Raw genomic sequence first — 26455 nt, 5'->3', positions numbered from 1 at the left:
ATAGTTGTCTGATCTATATAACACGACCTCATTAAACATCTATTTGAACGTGACAGCTTGCTTGGAGGCTTGATGGCTTCTACATATATGTGCATTATCGATAGTTGCGTTTGTTTTGCCATTTATATTTATACAATGTGTATCTACATAGGGTAGAATGGCAAGCGGTCTTGACTACAGCTTTAATTCCATGTATTATGATATGCAAATCATCGGTTCTCTTAGACGGGCATTATTACAAATCCCTATTTATGAAGTAATCGTAAGATGTGAATTGGCGCTCCTCTCGATGCAACCAGATGAATATATGTGTGCGTCTCGATGTTGACCGTTTCCCTGCGTGTGCCACTCATTAATCATTTAAAACCACTCGGTCGCTCCATTTAAAATGGACGCTTTGAAGTCGGTGTGTATATTTCCCGTGCTCATGGGCTTCTATTTAGCCGCGCTCATCTTCGCCCGCCCTTTTTTGTTCTGCATATCGAATTGATGCACATCTGTCGGTCTGCTGAGCTTTGCAATAGACGGATATATAGTGGCCCTAATACAACGGCTAATACATCAGACGGGTTGGCTCATCATCACCATAGGGATCGATATATGATTTGGCCGTAACTCTAACTTTGATATAGCCCTTTGACGTACACGAGATCAATTGCTATTGCAACTGCACAAACGAGATTGGCGTATAATAGTCTTCGTCATCTTTGACCGTCATGTTGAAATGTCGCTTGAGTGCACCTATATTTATACGATGTCGGCATGTAGATTGTGTAAGTTACACAATTTAGTAGGAATTCTTCTCAATATTTTTTTTTTCCTCTCACCAATCCGCCTTTATTGGAACTTGTTTTGTTTTTTTTCTCTCTCCGATTTTGGAATTCCCGGAAGATGGAGATGAAAGAAATAGATCTATGGTCCAAAGTCGAGTTAATAGGATTTAATAGGAGAACTTTTCGGAGGAGCGCAAAGTTTAAACGAATCAATAGCGGGGCCACAATGAACTGTGAAAAGACGGCCACGTCTTGACGCATCGCCAACTTGATGGAGCCATTCACGCGCTAATTGGTGTTGGCTGAATGGTGTAGTACGTTCTGTGTGGTAGTGTGTAACGAACGATCTTAGCCCTGGTCGTCCGAGTTCATTTTCGGATCTAATCAACACGTTGTGCCGATGACCAGGTCGGGTGACCACAGCCGTACTTGAGAACGGTTGTACTAGAGTCTTTAAATCTACAACGGCGTTACTCTTCAGTTCATGTCCTACATCTTGATTTCTATTTTCAACGAATGAGCTTTGAGTTCGTTGCAGAACGGATGATTAAATTTTGACCGAAAAAAAGTTACTTAAAGATCTCCAAGTTGAGACAGTCCAAAAAGAATTTTCGTTATTGTGATGCTGGCGTACCTTTATTAATTTATACTAGGAAGTTCACTTTACGAATGTAGCGCCTGCTTGTCACTTTGCTACTTGATTACTTTTTATTGCCTTTTTTTCTCTCCTATTTCATCTGGTAGCAGCACGTAGATTTCCGTTGCCAGGAAACACGAGACGATCGATGAATGTTAGGGACATCCTAAATGATCGGTTTCTTCAATATTTTAAACAATCTTCAGTATCTACTTGGCAGCACTAAAAAGAAAATCCTTTTTCGAGTAAAGGATTTAAAAGAAAGATCAGTAAGTAACATTAAAAAAAGTGGCGAACATCGTGAGAATAAAACAACTAACAGTGAGCAATGGATAACCAGTAAACACACCATTCCTTATTCGTTTATTTTGTGACACTCAGTCAAGATTTGCAACCATATCTCTGTCTGATTTTGTATTTTCCTCCTGTTTAAATATAGTGAATTAGTGATAAGAATTAAGAATAATGGAAAAAGTATAGGTGATATAGATAAAACAGGCAACGCCGATATCTTTTGTTATTGTGCATCAGACCCAGTGTTACACGGTTGTTATTGCCTTCAAGTTGTAGAGTTGACAGCTTCTACCTGTGTTTATTATGTGTAAATGTAAGATTAGCAGACACAGAAGAATACTAGCTTAGGGCGTATAGCGGCTGAGTCAGGTATCACTAGGGCATTGCGTTTTGACATGGAAGCTTGGGCCGACCTGGCTACTGCTTTAGACGAGAGTTCTGTTTTTCTTAGCCGTACCAGGTGTGCCAGCAGCAGCAATAACAAAAATTTTAACATAGTATCGAAGCAACCCAAACAAACAAATAAAGGTTTTTGTCGTCGCAGAACAAAATCAACGGGAAATATTATCGGTAAATTTAAATCTTTGACAAGAAACTGCTGGTTTATTGCATTGAATTGATTGCGCTCTGTGTAGACAAAGCTGGTAATTCGAGCAGCAATAGTGAAGCGGAAATGGAAGATTTCCGAGAACAGGCACACTCCAGCGTGCAGCAGGTACTATATTAAGTGGCAGATGTGTTTTGATTTGATTTTCATAACTGTTCCATCATAGACTGAAACAGATGAAGGTAGCATCAAAGAAAAGGTGGCTCTGTCTACCATGCCTTCTGGGATACCATTTGCCATCCCGTCCTTGCAAACCTCTTCATTTGGAACACTAGCTAGTCCTTCCAGATCAATACTTGTAAAGACCACAGTACAACCATTGAGTGTTGCGGAGTCAGATTCCCTTAATGAGACCGCCTCCCCATTGAGGCCTCATACAAGAAGGTAATGCAAATGGGTTAATGATTATTGTTGTGTGTCTTATGCTTTTTTGCTGTCTTTCAGAAAGCGGAGGTTTAAAAGAATGGCTGTCGATCCAGAGCCTGTGGTTCATGTTGGGTTAGAGTTAGATGAAGCAAATAGTCAACATCTATCTTTGGTTGGTCAACAGAAAAGCTTTTCTTTCTCAACCTTTGCATCGTCATCGATTTTCGCGAAACCCAGACAACGAAAAGTCAAGAAGAAACCAGTAAATGTTCAAAAGTAAAATTCAAGCTATAAACAATAATTTTCTTAATTGAATTTATCCTATAATTTAACGGTTATAACATTCGTTTTTTTTTTCTGAAAGGGTACCAAGCATAATAATTGGTAAACGGAAGAGAAATGTGCGGGAAAGGAGTATCGAATGCGAGCTGGAGAAAATTAGTCTCAACTCGTCGCCAGACACGGGTACTGCATCCAACTTGTCAGCTGCCTGTTGCAGTGCCGCCTCGTTGGTTGTCGGCCATTTAAATAGCGACTCCATGGATCTGGATATGAAGCAGCTGTAATTCCTCGAAATCGAACAAATCGAAAATATTGGATAAACATTTTTTGTTTTTCTATTACGCTTATAGCGAACAAGTCAGTAGCAGTAGTGTTAGTGGATCAGAGTCTGATCCCGGATTTTATACCTATGACGACGGTCGTGAAGCCGATGACGAACAAAGTGATTGGTACCAAGAAAACGGACCGACTTGGGGCGTCCCCGGAAATCCGTGGTGGGAGAGAGACAGCCTCCCTCGTCAATTCCGCTTCCGTACGGCGGGCACCGTAGGCGGCGTTGAAGAACTTGAGGGTGACGATACCGACCAGGATGATGCCACTGGAGAGGAAAAGAAATTCCAACAACTCCTGAAAGGATCGTGGCAGCATTTGAGCGACGAAGCTAAAGATGCCTACCGGCTACGCATGCAGAAGCTTCGAGATCGAATTGTAATCGAATTTTGCGAACGAATTTCATGAGCGCACGTAACCTGATATCTTATTCTCTTTCTAGCCCGGACGTGAAATCAGAGCTGGCCGACGCCACTTGGGAGCCCAAAGAGGACCATCATTTAGCATATTAACGTCTGCCAATGAAAAATTGTCAAGATTCCTTCAAGATCCAGCTCAAAGCGAATTACGCCTCCACCCGATGCAGAAGAGCGAACGAGATCAACTTAGCCGTTTAGCTTCGCTCTATTCACTTCAAATGCTCAGTGAGGGAGCCAGAGGTCTCAAGTGCCCTGTCCTAAAAAAGACGACGTTGGTTTCAAACTGAATCTTCCACCACGTAAAGTTTCTCCTTTATTCATTGCATTTTTTTTGTTTTGGTTTTAGCAACACCATGCAGGCAGTACGCATTGATATGGATCGTTCACCTTCGTTATGGAGTGACTTTAAACGCCAGAGGAAGACCCCACCGGCATCCGTCACATCAGAGAGTGAGATGCCTCCTCTGTGTTGAACATTTAGTAGAATAATATCACATTTACTTTGGCACACTAGACGAAGCTCCACCGATCGATGACAACAACATCGGCGGTCAAATATTGAAATGCATGGGCTGGACCCCAGGCAGTGGCTTAGGGCCTCAAGGAACAGGCCGGACATCTCCAGTGGAAGCCGTCGTTCGACCGAAATATTTAGGTACGCTTCTATAACACCTTGATCTTCTGACATTAAGTCCAATTGTGATTTATTTATTTTATAGGTTTGGGTCATGGATCAAAATCAAATGAGATAGTTGTCGAGGAAGTGGCTTCTGTCGGGGCAGCCTCGATGGCTATGCTAATGTAAAATGATGTGCCGACTTGATGGGAGGTTTTGAATCATTGCACACAGCGGGTACCAAAGGCTTTCAAAGGCTGGTAGGTGGAATTAGTCACAAATGAATAATCTTTGACAAGTAACCGCCAATATTTGTATTTGCTTTTTCTCTTACCGTGTACACTAAATAGTTTCCTGATCGAAAATGTATTGAACAGTCAGTTTGAAACGTACAATGCGGAGTACTGGTTAATAGGGAAGATTTTATTTTCTTTAACTAGAACAACTAACTCGGAGAGAGCATGCCCAATCGGGTGGAGAATTAGAGAAGCCCAGTGCTTCGGCTTCATCGTCCTTTTCGTAAGGTTTCCTCAACACTTTTAACAAAACATTAGTCAAGTTAAAATCACCCTTCTCCGCTTGGCGAATGGCAGCTTCGGCCATCCAATTACGCAACACGTACTGAGGATTAACGCTGTTCATGATACGATGGCGCTCTTCTTCTTTTGTCTCTGTTTCCTTTAGGCTTTCCTGGTACAAAGTGATGAACTCACTGAACCGACGATGGTTAGATATAGAATGCAGTGCCCAGTGTTCTTCATTTAGCTCTATGTTATCTAGGTGAAGGTCACCTAACTGTCGAAAAGTCTGAGTAAAATCAGCTCGCCGCTGTTGCATCATATCTAGGAGAAGTTGGATGAGCCTGACTTCGTCTTTGGCCGGCCGCGAAAGCCCCAATTTTCGTCTGAAGATGGACATGAACTGTTCGAGATAGATGTCATCGAATCGTTTGATGATGTCTGCCGTTTGCTGCTGTTCTTCGGCCGATAGAAGTGGTTGAAGAGCGTCAGCCAAGCAGGCTAAATTCCATTTAAAGATTTTTGGTTGATTGAGGTAGGAATAGCGACCCTCATCGTCGCTGTGGTTCGGCACAAATGATGGATTATAAGAATCCAGGAAACCGAAAGGACCATAATCGATCGTTATGGAAAGAAGACTCATGTTGTCCGTGTTCAGGACACTGCAATGTTTATACAAATGTAGTAAATAGGACGCAGTTGGATTAATTTATAGTTACCCATGCGTGAAACCATGAGCCATCCACTTGGCAACCAAAGCTGATGACTGTTCAACGACTGTTTCGAAAAACTTAACGTAATTTTCCCTCTCTACAGTGGGCATGTAATGTTCAACTGTGAAGTCCACAACCTGCTTCAGATTCAACTTCTCTTGCTCTCTAAAGAGGTAAAGAACGAATAGTACTCTACAACTCCATCCGTTACAAGTGGTTAGTTAGTTATTGCGTACTTTGTCAATATTTCGAGAGATCCGATGCGGAACCAGGTGGGAGCGAGCCTGAGGACAACTGCTGCTGGTTCGTACTTCATTCTGCCATTGTAAAATTGATCACGTACCACCATATCTCTACTAACGACGATTGCAGCAGCCCTTGAAGTGGGTATGCCTGTATGTTGTCGTTGCATAACATTTTGGCCATTTACGTCGTTGGCGTCACAGCCTCAAGCCAAATATTTACCTAATGCATCCATTGCTTCTGAACATAAGAATTCTCGGATTGATGATCTTAGAACGGCTCGTCCATCTCCATTCCTAGAGTAAGGGGTTTTCCCAGCTCCCTTAAGTTGCAGTTCCCATCGAGTGCCTTTGCTTGTGAGGGAAAGGTAAATAAAAAAAAACAGCTATAAAGTTTGTCATAGAAATGAATAATCACCTGTTTACATATTCCCCAATTGTTATTGCTCTACCATCCCCTAGCTGACCTGCCCAATAGCCAAACTGATAACCTCCATATCGGTGAGCCAATGGTTCTGATCCAGGAAGCAATTCATTGCCAGCAAGAAAGTTAGCAAAACTTGGATTCATCTCTTCATGTGGATCCAAATCCAGTAGATTTTCCAGAACATCTTGTGATGCAGAAACAAGCTGCAATTCAGATTTTAGGGGGGTTGGTGCAACACGGGAAAAGACACACCCTGTTACTCTCCTTACATAATTTTCCTTGACAGGGTCAATGTTGAAACGAGTCAATAAATTTTGTTGACTAAAACTCCATTCAGAGAGAGATTTCATTTTTAAACATTGCGGAGAGATGCTACTTGAATATTTTTTAAGAAAAACTGAAAAACGCTGCGAGGTATTTAAACACCTAGAGGAGGTAGATGTCAGAGATCTAACTGGAACTAAGAGGATAACCGCAAATATGGGGAAATAGCCCATCTAAAGCATGGGAAAGATAAACGTACTAAGACAATTAATAAGTAATCGGGATTTGTTTCCGCAAATAGGCTACAGAACAACAACAACGTTAACGGAGCACTGCAGTGTCATCTAGTTTTGATTTCTGGAACCAAATAAAAAATATTTAATTAGAAAATAAATACATAATTTGCTGATTCTTTGTTTGCTTGCTCGCTTGTGATTGTTTGGGCTTTATAGTCTCAGAAAGTTTATACTTTTTCAAGCGCAACAACAAAGTAAATCAACTAGTAGTTGCAGGACGAAGCGCTTGCAATATCGCAGATAAGCAACTCGCAAGATCGACCAGTAGTGAAATAGCATAAAATACATTGAAAAAAAGCCGCCATACCGTATCACTTATGATTAAAATGTTTGAAATGTTTAGAATATTAATGTTCATTTTTTTATTTTTTGCGAAGTTGAAACCAAAATTTACCGGAAGTGACCAGAAGTAGACTATATCTCTAGAAATACTGGGCCCACAACAAAATGAATCTGATTTTCGTGATCCTTATGAAATTTTAGGTATATCTGACCTATTTTTACCGGCTTTTGGCGAAAAGTCCAATTTGGCCAAAATCGCGATTTTTCCTGAACTATAGTTCAGGAAAATTTGCGAATTTTGACGATTTTCGGGTATTTTCTACTGACACATGGATTCGACCCCAAATTTCATGAGGATTATGAAAATGACAGTCTTTTTTCGTTCAGACCAACAGATAGTGAGTTATTAAGCATTTTGAAACCGGATCTTAAACCGGAAGTTGAAATTCCGAAAATGTAAAAAATGAACTATGTTCTTCTTTATAAGGAACACACGATCTGTGTAGTTTCAAACGGAAACTATTGTAAACAAACATAACATGGTCTTTTAAGGTTCTTAAAGTTCAGCTTTCAGGTACGACCTATATACAATTTCAAAGCAATAGCACACACGTAATAAACCAAGCAAATATTTCAAATCCATCACCTTATTTGGATATCAGTCAGAATTTATTAGCTTCACACGCTTAAATTCGTTGGTTTATATTATTATTAAACGATTTCCATTTACTAATCTTCCTTACCACTTGATAGACCATTTCATCAGTCATAGAACATAGATGGCGTTTCTTTGAAACCGCCATTTTCTTTTCATTTCATTCAGTCTAGTTGACGGAAGGTTAATGGACAATGTAACGGCCTGTTACATCTTGGTTGAAATTTTACTTTGGTGTAAACTGATTTAGGGATGTTTAAGATTAAGTTGAATTTTTTCTTTAAAAAGCTTCTTATGAATATATCGCCAAATTGTTGATTCGTTCTGGATTCACGACGCAAAAACTTAACTGTGATGTTGGAAGAGTGCTTACAATGCTTTGTGTAAAACATCGACCTAATTCATTTTAAACTTGTTTTGGCAATCTACTTTTTACCAGTTGATACCAGGTACAATTTATAATTTGCAATACTCTTCTTCAGAATATTGAATTTTATGGTTGTGTTTTATAAATTCTCGGTCAATGCAGAACACTAACTAGGTTGCTCAAGTAAACAATCAGTACACGAAAAAGGCTCATGCCTGATGAGTGTACGACCTCAGATCCCAAGTACCTGGACATTGATATGGAAAACAAGTTACAACCAAACACATCAGTAACAAGCATATACTATTTTATATTTATTGAGGCTAAACCTTCAATGTTTTCTCCCACAGATGTTTAGGAAATAATTGTGAATATCCAAAGATAATTTTAGTTAAAAGTACTTGGGACATAAGAAAATAAACAACCAAAAAAAAAAAGAAACAAGAAAACCTAACTTACTCATGCTTTTACTAACTGGGATAAACAATGTCAGCACAGGCAAGTTCTTTTGGCTCTGCAACAGCTCTGTAATAATCTGGGATGTTAGTTTCCTTTCCACCAGCGAGGCTCATTTATTTCATTACATGTGTAATGCAATAATTGTCCAGGTTATTGGTGTGGGAAAATCTTCAAGGCGCGATTGAGGATTATTGTGATTCCATCATTAATAGGACAATTTCGGCGAGATACCCATGATTGAATCTTAGTAGGTGCTCATGTATGGTAATCCGTTTTACCCAAATTAAAAATTAAAAATATTGGCCTTTTTTCTGTTTTACTGCTATCGCCATCTACCGGTTACATTTCTAGTTAATTCTCTACAAACACTGACCGAAAAAAATTTTAAGCCCGACTAAATAAGCCCGACTTTTCTCAGTCGGGCTTAAATTTTTTTTTCTGAAAAAACTGACACTCATCGGAATTGGTTGAATATCACAGGGTATACTCAGAATTGAATGCTGATTCCGAATAAATTTCTTTTTTTTTTTGTGAAGTTAATTGTTTTTGAAATACACCGAAGATTTGACGCAATGCTAGCGCGCCAGTACGCTACAGCGCTAGTTCGATGGCTATTTTGTCGGGCTTATTTTAAAACCTGGCAAAACAGTATTTCCACTAGATGGCGCTGCAGATTCATCAGCCTCTAGCGTGTGAAATGGAACTATTGTAATTTTTTGTTGTCATATGATTCTCATTGTTTACTTTGTTTTTATGTTGACAACATGTATTTGATTTTCCCTCGTCTGAACGGTATCGTATTTCTGTTTTTCTTTGTTTTTACCTCCACCCCTATTATCGATGTGCAAATATTGCACTGATTATTAAGATGATAATTTACTACTTTTACATTTGCAACATGTTAATCTTATTCTTCTTTATTAGTAAACATATCCAGTAGTGGAGTTGCAAGTAACAGATGTGTTCTGTTGTGTACTTTGCACATATCTTGGTTTGTTAAATGATTTTATTACTTTGTGAATCAATTAATTGTTATTGTAACTTATTAAGAGACATTCTTGAAGATTGCTATTTGCTAATATTCTGCAAGAATAGGATCACCCATTTACTTCTGTCTGGTAATAACCATATCTGTTCAACTATCACCTTAATTCTGGTGGCTACAAAATTAAGGGGATGGTTTTAGAACATTTGCTTCGATTATTACGTGTGTGGTAGTGATTTGAAGTGGTATACAGGTCGTACCTGAAAACTGAACTTTAAGAACTTTGAAAGGCCATGTTATGTTCATTTACTAGAATTTACGTGTGAAACTACGCAGATCTTTTGTAAACTGTGAAGGAGAACATAGTTCATTTTTTAAATTTTCTAAATTTTAACTTTCAGTGCAACTTCCGGTTTGAAAATGCCTAATAACTCACTATCTATTGGTCTGAATGAAAAAAGAACCACATTTTCGTAATCCTCGTGAAATTTGGGGTCGAATCCATGTGTCAGTAGAAAATACCCGAAAATCGTCAAAATTCGCAAATTTCCCTGAACTATAGTTCAGGAAAAATCGCGATTTTGGCCAAATTGGACTTTTCGCCAAAAGCCGGTCAAAATAGGTCAGACACACCTTAAATTCCACGAGGATCACGAAAATCATATTCGTTTTGTTGTGGGTTCAGTATTTCTGGAGATACAGTCTACTTCCGGCCACTTCCGGTAAATTTTTTTTTCAACTTCGTAAAAACTAAAAAATGAACATTAATATTCCAAACATTTTAAGCATTTTGATCATATATGAAATGGTTTAGTGGCTTCTTTCGTGCTTGTTTTTTTATTTTACTGTTGGTTGATCGCGCGAATTGATATACTTATGACACTACTTCGTTTAACAGAGACTACTAGCATTATGTATCACGCTAATGGTAAGGTATACCTGGTAAATATAGATCATAGCATGAAGATATACCACATACTATTATTATTCCCTTATCATGCACGGCCATCTGATGTATAGTCAGGTTTAAAAATAAGCCCGACTTTTTCTTATTTTACGTTACGCTGTAGCGTATTAGCACGCTACGAAAAAATTACGTAATACTTATAGCTCTGAGGTAGAGCGTCTGACTACGGGAATCGAAAGTCAAGAGTTCGAGTCACGTCTGGATACTATGTGCCAGAAGATTGAGTTACCGTTCCCACTGTAGACAATATTTCTTTGTACGAAAAATGAATCATTCTATTGTGTACTCTATTTATAGGTGACATTCCGAGACGGAAATATTAAATTGCGTTGGGACGCACAACAACATTATTACAAGTGCAAATAGGTTTCCTTCAAAATACATGGAAAAATAGTTAACTAATTTATAAGACTCATGGCTCTATGGTTGAGTATCGGCGATGCACGCTAGAAATCAAGGGTTCAAACCCCTAGAGAGTCAAAATGAAGTTAAATAAATATGTATGACTTAAAATGTCAAGTATGCACTTCCAATGCATGTTAATATTAAATGTCATTAATGCACATAAAGTGGTAGAATCTCCATGAAGTGAGCCTGAAGTGTATCGTTCCATAAACGATGAAGTCGTCTAACAACGAAATATAATCCAATAATTGGGAACAGCAAAAATTGAAAATACGTCCATAAAATGACATTGCGCCATAAATAAGGAAATGTTCACATTAGTAAACAGTGCAGAGCAATAGCACGACAATAAAAGAGACAAGATATGTAAATTATTTTTTTTTTAAGAATTTGTATTGACAATATTCGGCACAATTAAAAGACTTGCAACTTTGAAAGGGCAAAATAGCCGATTTCAAAGTTGCTGTCAACCAAGGTAAGGGGAGACACTACCTCAGTTGACTCACCGGGGAGATTACCCGGTGCGTGGCTAAGAGAAGCCGGAAGAAGAGCGAAGGTCGCGGACAAGCTTTTACGTGAGCGATTAACCGTTAATTCGGATTTTTGGGTAGCCCCACAGCCCTCCAATGATATCATCGAACCATGGGGACCCCCACGTCCCCTTTCCGGACAGCGCACTCACAACCGTTTACTGCTGATCACAGTAGGGGCATGACCCCCTACGGGCTTATTAAAAATTTAAGGGAAACGGGGCCACAGAAAAGAAGGGAGCCCAGATATGCACTTCAATTTATATAAATTTTAATACTTTGTTTTCGGGCCGCGGCAACGACTAAAGGTAATGGGCAGGAAGCATTTTTCAAAAATTCCTTCGGGCTTCCAAGCATTATCGTTATGAAATTTGGTTCGACTAGATACCTCTTTTGATTCAGTATGATTTTTAATCTATTTGAAGAAATAAAACATGAATCAATTTTTAAACGTTTGCCTATCAATATATATTCAATAAGGATCGGTGCAATCCTTCTTTACCTCTTGTTTTGGTGAACTACTGGTATTAACTGTATTCAGCTAATGGTTTGACAGACATAGTGCTTGCTTGGATGGTAACTTGACGGGCAGCGAAGAAACTAATCATTAAGCGACTACCTATTTTCTATTACCTATGCAAATAACACAATAAATGGCATTTTAATTAGTTAAAATCATGGGTTTCCAGGCACAAAAAAAAGGGACAGACTTATTGGCTGAGACGGTTCAAAACGTTCCAACTTCTTTCAGGACCCCTGCATCAGAATGACAGACTGAGGATGAGTTCGGAAGTCGCGAATTGAGATAGCCAATTTCGGTAATACACTTGATCTCTTTCATACTAGGCATGTAATCTAAATTTGCTATACAATGTACAACAAAAAACAAAGCAGTAAAATAATTCTTTATAAAAAATTTACAAAATTGCATTTTGTTATACTTATTTGGCTTTGTAAAGTGATACTAACTTATAACATAGTCCTGAGAAGTTGGTCACCGGGCATGACAAGCAATACATCTCATTATAAACTGAAGCAGTCTGATTCAAGAATGCTTAGGTTGTCCAAACACACTGCATAGTGATTGATGGAACAGCAGAAAATCAGGATGTAGATTAACTGATTTTCCAAAAATAAGTACTTTTGACGTTTGAAATTCTGACCAACTGTTTTTGCTGTTCACATTTTTCAAAATGTTGAGCACATACTTAAGGCCACCATAGCACAGAATTTTTTCCAGTTTTGCAAACATACCATCACGGCATCTATGAGGAACAGGAGAGGTTAAAAGTTTTCTTTCTTTAAAAATCTATTTATTTCATAACATACCGTGATAAGCTCTTCTTTTGTAAAGGGCAGCCCTCTCTAAGTATTTGCATAAGTAATGCTTCTATACTTGGAACAGCTGAAACAAGTGGTTGTGATAAAAAAAAAGTATCAGCACCACTGGCAAGAATGTTAACATGAAGACTTGTTATGGACAATATCTAGAATTGGTACAAATGACAGATGGGGTGAAACTAAATTATAACAAACTAAACTGAACCTTCCTCACTGATGTGTCAATCTATAAAAGGATTTAAATCTTTATTAATGAGATATGCAGGGTACTGTATAAAATTATAGTAAAGATGGTACCGAATGCTGAGTTACTAGAAATTTTGCCTGGAAAATCTCCAACTGACATATGAAACATAAGTCAGCTGTTCTGCATTTGCAAATCCAGTGTTCAAGTAACCATATTATCCAATCCATGTGTGCCATGTCTTGGTGTTACATAGAAAATCGTAAAAATTGTTTTAAAAAAAGAGTATACTTTTTTCGATAGTGATGTATACTCACAGATGACAGAAACCCATTTTTCAATCCAAAGAAGTCTTATTTTTTTCTTAAGCCAAACTTTTTTGTGAAGAAATGAAGAGTTTCTACTGGCATTACTCATTTTCACTGAAGGAAATTCTTGCAAACCATGGCCTACTATAATAACGGCCAGCAAGCGCGCATCCCCCTGCGCCTAAAACTAAATTGCCAGAGGGGCCTAATACCCCAAACCGAGCTCCACTTTCCACTGTTTGGTAACTAATACCAGAATTGAAATGAGAGGAAAAACCAGTGGAAAGTGCAATTCTGTTTGAGGTACTACGACATTAGTACCTCTCCACCATTGCCAATCAGTGGAAAAAGTAAAAGAAATAGGAATGGGTGGGATGAAGCTGTAGAAAGTGGACTTCGATTTGAGGTATTAGGCCCCTCTGGCAATTCAGTTTTAGGCGCAGGGGGTATTGAGCGCTTGCTGGCCGTTATTATAGTAGGCCATGTTGCAAACACACCATATTAGGAGCAGCGCGACGCAGCAGAAATATTAGGTCAATGTATGTAGAGAATTAACTAGAAATCTGACCGTTAGATGGCTATAGCAGTAAAACAGAAAAAAGGTTATATATTTTTTGGGGAGGGTAAAACGGATTGCCACATTCATCTGGTAAAGAGACATCTAGTGAACGAATTTTCAACTATTTGAGAGCTTCCTAGTTCAGTAAAGACTAGTTCATTTCAGCATGGTGTTCCGTTGGAGAAGGTCGTCATAATGGGTTCATGGTTGAGAGCCTACGAAACCCATTTGTGCATAGAATTTGCATCCAAATTGCTGATCCAATTCCTTAGTGATCTGAGGATTGATGTGTAATCTTGTTTATTGTGTGTAGGATTCTGAAATTTTGCTATCACAGATAAATATGTCCTAGAAATTGAAATAACAGTAAATATTCTCTTTAGGAAAAAACTCCTGATGTCTACTACATCTTACATGGTGGTCCCCTGCAATGGTTTGACTTCCTTCTTGGTGTTATTAGAGATGGTTACAACTGAGAAGGTCTCTTGGAAGATAGTACGACTCAGTTGAACATAGCAGAAATCTAGTGAAGTTCAGCTGATGGTGAGCTAACTGATAGTTTTTTTTAATGACATTTTAAAATGTTAGATAACCAACGGTTGGATTTTGATTACTGCAATCTGGACAAAGATGATGAGATTGTTGCTCAACTGAAATAACCACATGCTCAATTGGGTTCTAGTTTGCCAAATAAAATATACGATTTTTGGTGAGTATTGTTGATTTTTCATACGTTTGTTTGGGAAAATTCCGTTATCCTAGCTGTAGATAGAGTGCTTGGTAATTTTAGTCACATTCTATCTTCGTAAAGTGTTAAACTGTGCATATGTTGGCTATGAGAAGTCATTTCTCCAATTGTTCTATAATTTGATAAATTATTTCAAGATTGGAAGTGGTAGCCGAGTGTAACAAACTTTTGCAATGTTGAACGTCCTAGTCTTAATTAATATTCTATGTATAAGTTTAACTTTTAAAAATAAACAAGTCCAAACACATAAGTAGAAAGAATTGCTTTTTATTTGTCCCGCCATCCACCCACAATTCCTCCACTGTTTTACATTTAACACAACATACATTACAATACATACATACATACATACACTTAGTTTACCCGTTGGCTGCCACGCCATATATACAACCCTTAGGTTGCGCTTCTACTATACTACGCGCCATGTCTGAAGGATCCTTGACGAAAAAGGGACTTGTCCAAAGACAAGTCCGGGCTGATACGATGATGAAAACCTTTACGGGGAATGCACACCCTCAGGTAAACACCACCGCATCGAACAAGGGGAATCCCTAAGGTGCATTGCCTGAACGCCTTACGGCGAATCTTGGGCAGTTGCGACTGCTCCACCCCACGGCACATAGACCATGGAGTAGAGCAGCGCGGCCCGTCCCTACAAGCTAACAAAAAAAAGGGGAGAAAAATGGGTGGCAGCCAACGGGTTAACTTACAATACAGATAAAAAAACAAAATACAACGATACCCCGACGGCGAATTGATGACAGGGCAACTACGAGGCGAAGACGAAGCGACGGGCGAGGCGAAGACGAAGCGACGGGCGAGGCGAAGACGAAGCGACGGGCGAGGCGAAGACGAAGCGACGGGCGAGGCGAAGACGAAGCGACGGGCGAGGCGAGGGCGAGGCGAAGACGAAGCGACGGGCGAGGCGGGCGAGGCGAAGACGAAGCGACGGGCGAGGCGAAGACGAAGCGACGGGCGAGGCGAAGACGAAGCGACGGGCGAGGCGAAGACGAAGCGACGGGCGAGGCGAAGACGAAGCGACGGGCGAGGCGAAGACGAAGCGACGGGCGAGGCGAGGCGAAGACGAAGCGACGGGCGAGGCGAGGCGAAGACGAAGCGACGGGCGAGGCGAGGCGAAGACGAAGCGACGGGCGAGGCGAGGCGAAGACGAAGCGACGGGCGAGGCGAGGCGAAGACGAAGCGACGGGCGAGGCGAGGCGAAGACGAAGCGACGGGCGAGGCGAGGGCGAGGCGAAGACGAAGCGACGGGCGGCGATGAAATGAAAACGGGGCGAAAGAAGGTGCAAAACTTAGAATCTTAATGATCAATTTTGCATGGAGCAGAAGACGTAGATGGCATAATTCTAAATGGTAATATGAAGAAAAAGTGTTACTAGAAGAGGAATATATGATTATTGACAAAATTTTAATAGAGAAGGCAAATTGACTTACGCCAGTTGTCAGGACATGGAAAATTATAGGCCTGGCAAGTTTGAGATAGAAGACAAAGATCTGCAGTCCTATGATGGAATATAAAATGTTAAAAAAGCAATGATAACAGGAAATAAGCTTAAAATACCAAAAAATAATGCTTCTGTTGCCCACATCTTTGTACGTTGGCTAATTAAGTAGAAATGACATGAAGACTGCTGAACTGTATTGGCTAATCGTAACCACCACAACGAAGAGAAATATGCTGCATTTTCCAGTCTGGAACTGACAGAAGTTGAAATAGACAAAGGGTTCTAGAATAAAGTGATGGTATTCCACTTAATTTCTCACATTGACTGTACTCTGGCTTCAATTCCTTCTTGGTTACAGTTGAAGAGCTTGATCACAATGATAAGATCAGTTTTTTATTGTAATGGTAGCCAAAATTTAAGTTAAATACCTCTCAACAAGGTTCATACTAGAGTGATGATAAGCAACTGATAAAGGTTGCAAAGATTTGTTTAAAGTTTACCAGCTTGCTAGGGAGCCGATAAAAAGGGATTACCTGTTAAATGCAAAAAAATTGATTTGGAGTATTGCCCATAAAAAAATGAAATATTGAATAGTAATAACGCACCGTTATGTTTCAGCTGAATTTTCCTTTGGAACAACCGAACTTAATGAATATTTCAAACAAGATTTTTCACTCGTTGCTCGTAATCACACAATGATAGTAATTCACCATTGCGATATCCAATTCTTCTTCAAGAACCAAAGATTTTTTTCTCCTCTTTTTTCGATTAGATAACATGTCCTTATGTTTTGGATAAAAATACATAGGAAAAGTAACACAATTAAGGAAGCTAACAGACATTTAACTGCTGACATGTTTCTTAACGGAGCATAGTAGTATCATCTAGTTGTAGTTTCTGGAACCAAATAAAAAATTATTTTAAAAAAGAAATACAAAACTTGCTGGTTCTTTGCTTGTATGCTTGTTTGCTTGGCCTTTATCAGTCTCAGAAAGTTTATGCTTTTTCAAGCGCAACAACAAAGTAAATAAACTAGTAGTTGCAGGTCGAAGCGCTTACAATATCGCAGATAAGCAATTCGCAAGATCAACCAGTAGTGAAATAGCATAAAATACACGGAAAAAAAAGCCGCCATACCGTATCACTTATGATTAAAATGTTTGAAATGTTTAGAATATTAATATTTATTTTTTTATTTTTTGTGAAGTTGAAACCAAAGTTTACCGGAAGTGACCGAAAGTAGTCTATATCTCCAGAAATAGTGAACCCATGACAAAATGAATATGATTTTCGTGATCCTTATGAAATTTTAGGTATATCTGACCTATTTTTACCGGCTTTTGGCGAAAAGTCCAATTTGGCCAAAATCGCGATTTTTCCTGAACTATAGTTCAGGGAAATTTGCGAATTTTGACGATTTTCGGGTATTTTCTACTGACACATGGATTCGACCCCAAATTTCATGAGGATTATGAAAATGACGGTCTTTTTTTGTTCAGACCAACAGATAGTGAGTTATTAAGCATTTTGAAACCGGATCTTAAACCGAAAGTTAAAATTCCGAAAATTTGAAAAATTAACTATGTTCTTCTTTATAAGGAACACACGATCTGTGTAGTTTCAAACGGAAACTATTGTAAACAAACATAACGTGGCCTTTTAAGGTTCTTAAAGTTCAGCTTTCAGGTACGACTTATATACAATTTCAAAGCAATAGCACACACATCATAAGCCACGCAAATATTTCAAAATCATCACCTTAATTTGATATCCGTCAGAACTTATCAGCTTCACACGCTTAAACTCGTTAGATTGCATTATTATTAAACGAAAACCTTCAGCACCAATACAACTGTGATCCAACTTTTCATAACAATGATTGTAGTGGCATCTGGCGGGCTTAGCTTGACTTGGTAAAATTATCACTTTGTTTACTACCGTGTTAAACCTGACTGTACACTAAATGGCCGCGCAGGATAAGGTTTTAATAATGACATGAAGTTACCAGAACTAGTAACAAGGGTAAAGGGTTATGGCAATCCGTTTTACCCAAAAGAAAAATAAAAAATATTGGCCTTTTTTTCTGTTTTATTGCTATCGCCATCTACCGGTTACATTTCTAGTTAATTCTCTACAAACACTGACCGAAAAAAATTTTAAGCCCGACTAAATAAGTCGGACTAAATAAGCCCGACTTTTCTTGGTCGGGCTTAAAAAATTTTTAAAAAAAAAACACCGAATATTTGACGCAATGCTAGCGTGCCAGTACGGTACAGCGCTAGCTTGATGCAGTAGAAATATTCGGTGAATGAAAAAATTTTAAGCCCGACCAAGAAAAGTCGGGCTTATTTAGTCGGACTTATTTAGTCTAGTCGGGCTGAAAAATTTTTTTCGGTCAGTGTATGTAGAGTACTAACTGGAAATCTGACCGGTAGATGGCCATAGCATTGAGTCAACATACACACACCAAATAGCCGCGTGCTATTTAGCAGACAGATCTACGTTCGAACGGAGCTTCAAAAACTTAATCACGCTGTTCTAAAATTTTTGTTTATCTTGTCAGTTTCTGACTTGGCTTTTTTAGCAACGAAATCTCAATCCTATGGCACCCATTAAATTGCATCGTGTCATTAGTTTCAGCAGTGAGGATCCTGTAAGTTAGTAAAGTAACTAATGAATACCGCGTTGTAGATACTTGATGTCGCGTTCAGTTTCATCATGCATTGTCTGATTGGATTTGGTGATGGACTGTTTTATGATAAATTTATTCTTTGAGTGGCTATCCTTGTATATCCATTTATCACCTTGCCCAAAGAGTACCCTAATGGAATTCAAGACTCACACAACAACTTTTAAATTTTCTTTTGGTTTTCATTCTGTAGAACCAACCAACGGAAAACCTAATAAAAGATGGAGCATACAGAAAATGGAGATGTAAAACTGGCGGAGAACAAAAAGCTTGGGTTGAGCTTCAGCTAGAAAAGCCCACACTAATCTCCGCCATTGACATAGGAAACCATGGCTCTGCTTTCATTGAAATTTTAGTAGGTAGAAGCGGTTGCCCAGATGAAGAATATAAGGTACACAAATTTAAAAGAAGCAACAAGTAGCATATGAATATATGTACCATGTGCCCCTATAGACACTCTTGAATTCGGCCACATTTATGACTCCCCAAGAGTGTCGAAATGAAACAAATCTCCAACGTGTGAGAATTTTCAAACATCAAGACTTGAACAAGGCTACTCAAACAGAAAAATGGGATCGTGTTAAAGTGATTTGCACGCAACCATTTAACAAGCAGCTTCAGTATGGAATATCATTCATAACCATTCATGCTCCAGAAGAGGAATCCTTTAGTAAAGTTCAAAAGTAACTCTACCACACTATTTTGCTAATATATTTACACACTTACTGACAACTATAAAATGTTTAGTGTTACCAGTCCGAAAAGCATTGACTTTGGGATGTTCAAGCTTAAGGATGAGCTGACCGACGACCCCATCAAGCAAGGCAGTCTATTTTCTCGGTTCAAGTCGTTCCAATCGCCGATGAACAGTTCACCGAGTACTCGTAATGGGCAGTTTTAATATGCCGCCTTTCAAGTGTGTAAAACACAATGTTTTTGTTTATGCAGAGCCTGGCGCCATCCGCGCAGCGTCGCAAAGTCTCGCTTCAGTTGCTCTAGCCCAGAGTGAGAAAGAGGCCGTGAACATATTGAAACAGTCACCTAAAAAGGATGGCAGACCAGACATAAAGTTAACTGATAAACTTAAAACATTACAGTACCAAAGTCCGACAGCGTCAAAAACACATTCGACCAGTACTGAAATTCAGTCGTTGCCTAGTCGTAAGCTGGTAGAGTCGGATCGTATCAGATCATGTGTGCCTTCTACTCCACCACCAACGAAACCCTCAAATAAGAAACTAGACGAAAACAAATTAAACAATTCCATTTCTAAGCATTCGCGGAAGGAAGAATCCGTTAAAAGGAAAGCACCGCCATCCTCTCCTTCGACCAATGTAATTTACTAGTTAAACGTGTAAAAAGGACGAAAATTGATTATTTTATGCAAAATAGGTGGACCAGTTAGTGAAGAAACAAAGAATAACCAAACCTTTTAATCGCCTACTGGATAACGTCGTGGTAGTTCTCAGTGGTTTTCAAAACCCACTACGATCGCAGTTACGAGATAAGCTGCAGGCCTTGGGAGCCACGTACAAACCGGAATGGAATGCGTCTTGCACTCACTTGGTGTATTGTCCATTGCAACTTTTTCTTTACCGATCTGTGCTCACCTGTTAATTTCTTCACTGCAGGTGTGCCTTTTATAATACGCCGAAGTTCCTCGAAGTGAAGGGTAAAGGCAAAATTGTTACGAAGAACTGGGTAGAAGATTGCTACGCTAAGCGAAAGCGGTTACCTTGGAGACGGTAAGACGAAACATTGCTTTGCGTAATTGATTAATGTTAATTTAAACGTTTTTGTCTAAAGTTATTGTTTAGATAAAAACGACAGAGGAGAAGAAAGCGAAGAAGAAATCTTGGCTGGACCAGAGGACCAGAATACGACATCCCCAGCTCCTAAACGGAATAACAACGTAGCAGCTTCCGTCTCTGATACAGCTACTGGTATCTGCATAACTCCCAAAACTAGTACAGTCAAAGAAGATGAAGATGACTACGGTGGTTCAACTGAAGTAGATGAAGTGGACACAGACGATGAGATTGATATGTAGGTTCATCAGACGCTAACTCGCGATTGTTGATTAATGGCTGTTTTCCTTGTTCTGAAATAGGATAAAGAAGAAAATATTACAGGAACAAAAGCTCTCAAAAGATTCTCAATCTTCAAATATTTACAACGATAGCAAATTTCTGCTGGGAAAAGATTTGTCTGAAGATTTCAAGGAAGAACTTACCCGCTACGTAACAGATCTTCAAGGGTATTCGGTGATTGATGTCGTGCTCAATTTTGCTTTTTCATTAACTATTATTTCTTAAACAAATAGCCAAATCGTTCCCAAGCGGAGATCCAGTATTAAATACTTCGTTACAGACAATCCAGATGATGCCGCTATTGCAAAGGTTTGTATAATTTCCTTACTTTGAGAAATATTTCATTTTACTATTTGTTTTCAAATTTTTTTAAAGGTACTGGCGAAAAATAAAGACATACAAATCGTCAAAAGTGATTGGATAAGAGAATGCAAAAAGCAACACGCTTTGGTTAATCTAGACCCATTTCTAATTGCACTGTCAAAGTGAGATAAATAATAACGGAATGCTAAGATGAAGTGTTTACCATTGTCCTATGATTCGTGATCTAAGTAACCTCGAACATGATCTTTCGTGATCCAGAAATCGTCAATCACACGACCATTTTGATCATCTGAGACCTGCTCCAAATGCAGATGAGTCTTGTTTGCGATGAATAAACGAGAATATCCATAATCGTTGCTGCGAAAGGCTGACCAATATGGTAATTCGGAAATAAACTCGTCACGCTCTTCTCGGCAACCCTGTATATCGAAATAAGTGTAAGTGTAAGTGTAATGAATTCGATATGAAAATCGGCCCGTCGTACCGCTGATCCAGTCGTGACGTGAACTGGAGCTTTAGGGTTAGTGTAAGGGTGTTCCAAGCTTCCATTCATTACCGTACGGTTATATATAGGCCATAGTCGTTCGTATGAATGTTCATGAGCCCACAGGGCCAAGTCGACTCCGTGTTTGTAAAAGAGTGGCTCCAACGCGAACCTGTAATAATAAATTATTTATTAGTCATTCTTCGGCAGGATCTGATGCAGGTCTGATTAGGTTTACCATTGGAAGAACGAGATTCCTACGCGGGTAAGCGTATCTTTTTTTTGTACAGTCATCTTGGTCCGTATTTGAACAATACATCGGACGGTGACCCATGGTTATTATCCAGGGGCGGACGGTGCGGTTCTCAGGAGCATTGGCTTCTTCAAGGTCGCGTGTAAGCCAGTCGTATTGTAAAGCAATCTGCTTGAAACCGTAGTTGATGAAATAGTAAAATTCTGTTGAAATGGATATGATGTGAGCTGGACCAAGGTTAAAACTGTACATTAAGCCATTCTCGCTGCCTGGCATAGAGAAACGGGCCTTGTAGTGGCTGAAATTGTATTTCTCCTCGTGATTTCCCACTGAGGTCATGTACGGCAAGTAGGCAGCTACTGGTTCAATTTGGCGCATGAAACGATCACCAAGCTGACCTAGAAGGTGTACTTTCAGGCTTCGTTTAGTCCTTATATTTTAGGTAAATACATACCGTCTTCTTCATCCAAATCGTATCCAAAATCACCAACATGAAACACCGCATCGTACAGTCCTTCCTGTGCTTCTCTTTGCAGTCGTGAAAGAGATTGAGGATTTTCTGAGCCCAGGTCACCATAAACAGCAAGTCTTGGAGACCAATCTGCCGAGCTGTCAACAGTGAGAAAATTGTACAGGCTAGACCAACCAAGTCGACTTCCACATCTATAAACTATAATATGTGCGTAGAAAGAAAACAGGGTTATAACTTCTCACCGATTATGTATGGGAAAACCCAGAATTACAGTATTTCTGCTTCAGCAACAACCCTGTAAGCTTCACTCTGTGAATGAATTGCACTCTTTTTGCTAGTCCTCCATCTATGAATTCTGTAGCAACTCCAGTGGCTGTTTGAGTTAAATTATGTTCAACAATCCCATATTCCACAAGACTTGCTTCGTTTGTACCATTCATTGTACTCCACGTGACAATGGGATCGCTGGCATTATCTAAAAATAAAATACCAACAGTCAAAGAAAAGTAATCAATAAGACAAAATATAACAAGAAAAAACACTATGAATAAAAATATGCCCAACAATATCTACATCATACCTGAGAAAGATAGATGAATTTGTTGTGGCTGAATATCATAAATTGAAATGGCACCCACTGCCATCAAACAATAAAAAGAAAATGACAGGAAAATACTAGAAGGCACTAGCATTTTTAAAAAACCATGCATTATTATTAATTTTCAAATGCAAAGTAATCCACGAGAATCGTAACACTGATGACTTTGTTTTGAAAACAACGCTGCAATGGAAGCCAGGCTGTCACTGAAAAGATGCAACTGTTCTTTCTGCTTCCTTTTCATTAATACTATTGTTAAATTACTTTTAATACTAGCAAACTTAAGGCAAACACACTGAAGTTTTGACCGCTGTTGTCAACACTAATCTGGCAGAAAATATTCCCCCAATAGCCCAGTATTTTCTTCGTCTGCTGGTGCCTGTTGAGATCACAGATACCCTTGTCCCGCATTGCTACGAAAAATCCTTCGTGTGCCACCCAATGTGTGCATTGCACAGAAATAATTCATTAGATTTTCATTATCACGATTTCGGGTTACATCGACGAAACCCTCGTTTTTACCTTTGCATTTACAGTCGCTATTCTCATCTATTTGCCAGACCTTGAAGATAACTCGCATGTAGCAAATGGATATCCTTTCGTTTGAGTCCGTTGCAACGTCGTTTGCTGTCCAGTCCTGGCTTCAAACTTCTGGGGTATAAGTCTGGAAATAGCTGAACTGCAGAGCTAAAAGATATAACACTGTAATGCTAAATGGAAATTTTCCTTTGTCATGCTTACCTTGAAAAGCAGCAATTTGATTGGGCGACGAGACAGGTAGAAAGGACAAACAACAACCTATCCTACGCTGAAAATAAAACGGACTCTTTGACCTTGTTTCCAGGTATATATTTTTGAGTGAAAAGACTGTCACTGACCTGGACAACATATGCTTCAAGGTCAAATCCGTTCAAGTTGATGCAGGTAAGCCCTGCTGTGCGGAACAGCATAATAGAACACGTAACACCAATAGCAAGATTTTAGCTATGGTTGGCGATTTAAAAGATGTGGACCATAAAAACTACTATGGCGGCTAGCACGAAAATTTTCTTTTACCTAAAGAAAATTATTGTTGAGTGAAGAATGGTTATAGGTAGCAAACAACTACATAGATAGGTAGGCTTCAAATACACTGATTTCATTTTCTAAAAATTATCTAGAAAGACATCCAGACAAACCAAACAATTCTCCAGGCGAGGATCGAACTCGCGACCTCGGCATTACTCTTCATAGGTAAACAATTCGATAGCACAGCGAGACACTGTCATATAAGTACCTTGCGCTAACCAACTGCGCCACTGGAGACATTAATCATCTTAAATATTCCTATTAAAATCAAAAATAACCAAACCTTGGTTTCCATTGTTCGAAGAATGAGTCGGGTCATCAATTCAAAATTTGATAAACAATCAGCCAGTGTTCAAAGCGAAATTCACGTAAGATCCAACAAGATTCCAAAGAAAAGGGATGCAATTTCATAGCTTTCTGTATAATTATTAGAGTCCATTAACGTCGTCTAACTCGACATCACATGTATAGTTTTAGTGAAGGGTTCGTCAGTTGCGACGCTGAATTAACAAAGCACATAAAGTTACGTTAGGACGGTACAAACAAATTTAATATATACTGCATACCTCTGGCGGGACTCGTACTCGCAATCCCCGGCTTAGGAGGCCGGTGCCTTATCCATTAGGCCACAAAGGCTTGTTAAACAACAGATTAACAATATAAGTATTGCAGCAAGTACATTCTTCTAGTAAAAATACAGCTGGCGTTTAAAAATTCTCCAGGCGAGGCTCGAACTCGCGACCTCGGCATTTCTTTGACTATTCAACAATTTATTGGCATCGGAAGACACTGTCATATAAGTACCTTGCGCTAACCAACTGCGCCACTGGACATGTTCATGCAGTTCTTGTTACAAATATATTTTTTTGAAATGGCATTTCGTCCTTCATTTTGAATCAAATCCAACCAGAGATGTTCGAAATAATTCAAATTTGCTTACCATTTGTTGTGTTTCTTCAGAGCATTAAAAACCATTTTGCTTTTCGTCCGTTCAGAACATTTGAAACTCAATAAGAGAACTCGCAATACTTTCTTACACAGAAACACGCGCGTTAACTGATGCTTTCAACTTTACAGTACCTCTGGCGAGACTCGAACTCGCAATCCCCGGCTTAGGAGGCCGGTGCCTTATCCATTAGGCCACAGAGGCTTGATAAACAATCAAATTAATAATAATAGTATTGTAGCGAGTGCCTTCTTCTATTAAAAATACAGCTCACCTTATATTCATCAAGAATAATTTCGTCCATGTGTGGTAAGTAGTGATCACCTCTGTCGTCGAAAAGTGAGTCTGCAATCTTTAATTGTGGCAATCAATGAAGTTGAACAAGCGCTTCGGATATCTCTATATAAAAACAGTACCTTATTAAAAACCAATTCTCCAGGCGAGGCTCGAACAGGAAGACTTGTTTACCTCTATCGTCGAAAAACGGGTATGCAATCTTTGACTGGAACAATCAAGGAAGTTAAACAAATGCTTCGGATAAATTTTATATAAAAAGCACCGCACAAAAAATAAACGTTAACATGCTCGAATAAACAGGCGAGGTTATGACTCGAACTCGCGACCCCGGTGCCTTATCCATTAGGCCACAAAGGCCTTTTAATGTATTAATTAACAATATTAGTTTGCGGCTTTCACATCGCCATTATCAATTAGCTCAATTAGTTACTGTCTTATAAGTACCATGCGCTAACCAACTGCGCTACTGGAGATGCCATTTCAATTAGCTCAATTAGTTACTGTCTTATAAGTACCATGCGCTAACCAACTGCGCTACTGGAGGTATATACGTATTCGTATTATAAATAGACTTATTAGAAGTGGCCATTCGACTTGGAATTTGGATTAAATCTAATTCGAAATGTTTGAAATAAGTCAAAGTTTCTTACCATTTGTTGTGTCTCTCCAGAGCATTAAAAACTATCCTTACTAAGAGAACTCCTCACAATTTTAAACAGTTTCCTCCGGATAAATACATTAACCAATGCTTGTCATGTAATCATACCTCTGGCGAGACTCGAATTCGCAATCCCCGGCTTAGGAGGCCGGTGCCTTATCCATTAGGCCACAGAGGCTTGTTAAGTATTTAATTAACAATCCTTCTAACAAGCCTTCTATCAAAAATGACATATCACCTTATCTACATGGAGAATAATTTTGCCCACGTGTGGGAAGTACTGTCCACCTCTGCCGTGGAAAAATGGATCTGCAAACTTTGACTGGAACAATCAAGGAAATTGAACAGACGCTTCGGATATGTTGAAATAAATAGTACCTCATAAACAAATAATTCTCCAGGCGAGGCTCGTACTCGCGACCTCGGCATTACTTTAACTAACATACATCAACGCAAACAGCTACTGTCATATAAGTACCATGCGCTAACCAACTGCGCTACTGGAGATATACGCTCGTATTCGTATTATAAGTATACTT

At 39.1% G+C, this 26455-nt stretch overlaps 4 protein-coding genes, 1 long non-coding RNA gene and 5 other non-coding genes across 14 annotated transcripts; 2 read left to right on the top strand and 8 right to left on the bottom strand.

Moving 5' to 3' along the window:
* The first annotated feature begins 1934 nt into the window (after positions 1-1934).
* LOC130686127 (G patch domain-containing protein 2-like) lies at positions 1935-4719 on the top strand. Of its 2 annotated transcripts, XR_008999821.1 has the most exons (11): positions 1935-2274; positions 2340-2419; positions 2478-2695; positions 2756-2953; positions 3042-3239; positions 3310-3667; positions 3732-3979; positions 4055-4158; positions 4223-4363; positions 4428-4584; positions 4675-4719. XR_008999821.1 is itself a non-coding variant. In XM_057509419.1 (10 exons), the coding sequence occupies exons 1-10, from the start codon at positions 2100-2102 to the stop codon at positions 4511-4513; spliced, it is 1806 nt and encodes a 601-aa protein (XP_057365402.1). In that variant the 5' UTR covers positions 1935-2099; the 3' UTR covers positions 4514-4719. The 2 variants fall into 2 exon arrangements, 1 of the variants encoding a protein (XP_057365402.1); XM_057509419.1 differs by having other exon boundaries at positions 4428-4719.
* On the bottom strand, positions 4624-6754 carry LOC130686128 (protein adenylyltransferase SelO-like). 2 transcript variants are annotated; one of them, XM_057509420.2, is made up of 5 exons: positions 6216-6754; positions 6021-6151; positions 5792-5948; positions 5562-5720; positions 4624-5504 (listed from the first exon to the last, which is right to left on the bottom strand). In XM_057509420.2, the coding sequence occupies exons 1-5, from the start codon at positions 6719-6721 to the stop codon at positions 4757-4759; spliced, it is 1701 nt and encodes a 566-aa protein (XP_057365403.1). In that variant the 5' UTR covers positions 6722-6754; the 3' UTR covers positions 4624-4756. The 2 variants fall into 2 exon arrangements, with proteins under 2 accessions (XP_057365403.1, XP_057365404.1); XM_057509421.2 differs by having other exon boundaries at positions 6021-6146; positions 6216-6355.
* Positions 6755-12433: 5679 nt separating this feature from the next.
* Positions 12434-13200, bottom strand: LOC130686193 (uncharacterized). Its single transcript, XR_009420558.1, has 3 exons — positions 13073-13200; positions 12764-13001; positions 12434-12699 (listed from the first exon to the last, which is right to left on the bottom strand). It is a non-coding gene; the product is annotated as an uncharacterized LOC130686193 (long non-coding RNA).
* Positions 13201-18541: 5341 nt separating this feature from the next.
* LOC130686134 (DNA repair protein XRCC1-like) lies at positions 18542-21334 on the top strand. Of its 3 annotated transcripts, none has more exons than XM_057509425.2 (11): positions 18542-18690; positions 18920-19117; positions 19180-19409; positions 19483-19610; positions 19675-20060; positions 20119-20294; positions 20358-20471; positions 20533-20772; positions 20837-20983; positions 21050-21125; positions 21192-21334. In XM_057509425.2, the coding sequence occupies exons 1-11, from the start codon at positions 18640-18642 to the stop codon at positions 21303-21305; spliced, it is 1860 nt and encodes a 619-aa protein (XP_057365408.1). In that variant the 5' UTR covers positions 18542-18639; the 3' UTR covers positions 21306-21334. The 3 variants fall into 3 exon arrangements, with proteins under 3 accessions (XP_057365408.1, XP_057365407.1, XP_057365406.1); XM_057509424.2 differs by having other exon boundaries at positions 19474-19604; XM_057509423.2 differs by having other exon boundaries at positions 19474-19610.
* On the bottom strand, positions 21145-23088 carry LOC130686135 (acid phosphatase type 7-like). The gene is given in 7 exon segments (XM_057509427.2): positions 21145-21559; positions 21625-21796; positions 21863-21906; positions 21908-22275; positions 22332-22547; positions 22621-22824; positions 22930-23088. Coding segments are annotated over 7 exon segments (1344 nt in total). The 5' UTR covers positions 23060-23088; the 3' UTR covers positions 21145-21349.
* Positions 23089-24132: 1044 nt separating this feature from the next.
* Trnai-uau (transfer RNA isoleucine (anticodon UAU)) lies at positions 24133-24252 on the bottom strand. Its single transcript has 2 exons — positions 24215-24252; positions 24133-24168 (listed from the first exon to the last, which is right to left on the bottom strand). It is a non-coding gene; the product is annotated as a tRNA-Ile (tRNA).
* A 477-nt stretch (positions 24253-24729) lies between these two features.
* On the bottom strand, positions 24730-24848 carry Trnai-uau (transfer RNA isoleucine (anticodon UAU)). The gene is made up of 2 exons: positions 24811-24848; positions 24730-24765 (listed from the first exon to the last, which is right to left on the bottom strand). It is a non-coding gene; the product is annotated as a tRNA-Ile (tRNA).
* A 244-nt stretch (positions 24849-25092) lies between these two features.
* Trnar-ccu (transfer RNA arginine (anticodon CCU)) lies at positions 25093-25165 on the bottom strand. The gene has a single exon. It is a non-coding gene; the product is annotated as a tRNA-Arg (tRNA).
* Positions 25166-26021: 856 nt separating this feature from the next.
* On the bottom strand, positions 26022-26094 carry Trnar-ccu (transfer RNA arginine (anticodon CCU)). Its single transcript has one exon. It is a non-coding gene; the product is annotated as a tRNA-Arg (tRNA).
* A 215-nt stretch (positions 26095-26309) lies between these two features.
* Trnai-uau (transfer RNA isoleucine (anticodon UAU)) lies at positions 26310-26423 on the bottom strand. The gene is made up of 2 exons: positions 26386-26423; positions 26310-26345 (listed from the first exon to the last, which is right to left on the bottom strand). It is a non-coding gene; the product is annotated as a tRNA-Ile (tRNA).
* Positions 26424-26455: the final 32 nt, after the last annotated feature.

The sequence above is a fragment of the Daphnia carinata genome, chromosome 2, assembly GCF_022539665.2.
Source record: "Daphnia carinata strain CSIRO-1 chromosome 2, CSIRO_AGI_Dcar_HiC_V3, whole genome shotgun sequence".
Classification (NCBI taxonomy): domain Eukaryota; kingdom Metazoa; phylum Arthropoda; class Branchiopoda; order Diplostraca; family Daphniidae; genus Daphnia; species Daphnia carinata.
This window is presented reverse-complemented; position numbering and strand designations above follow the sequence as displayed.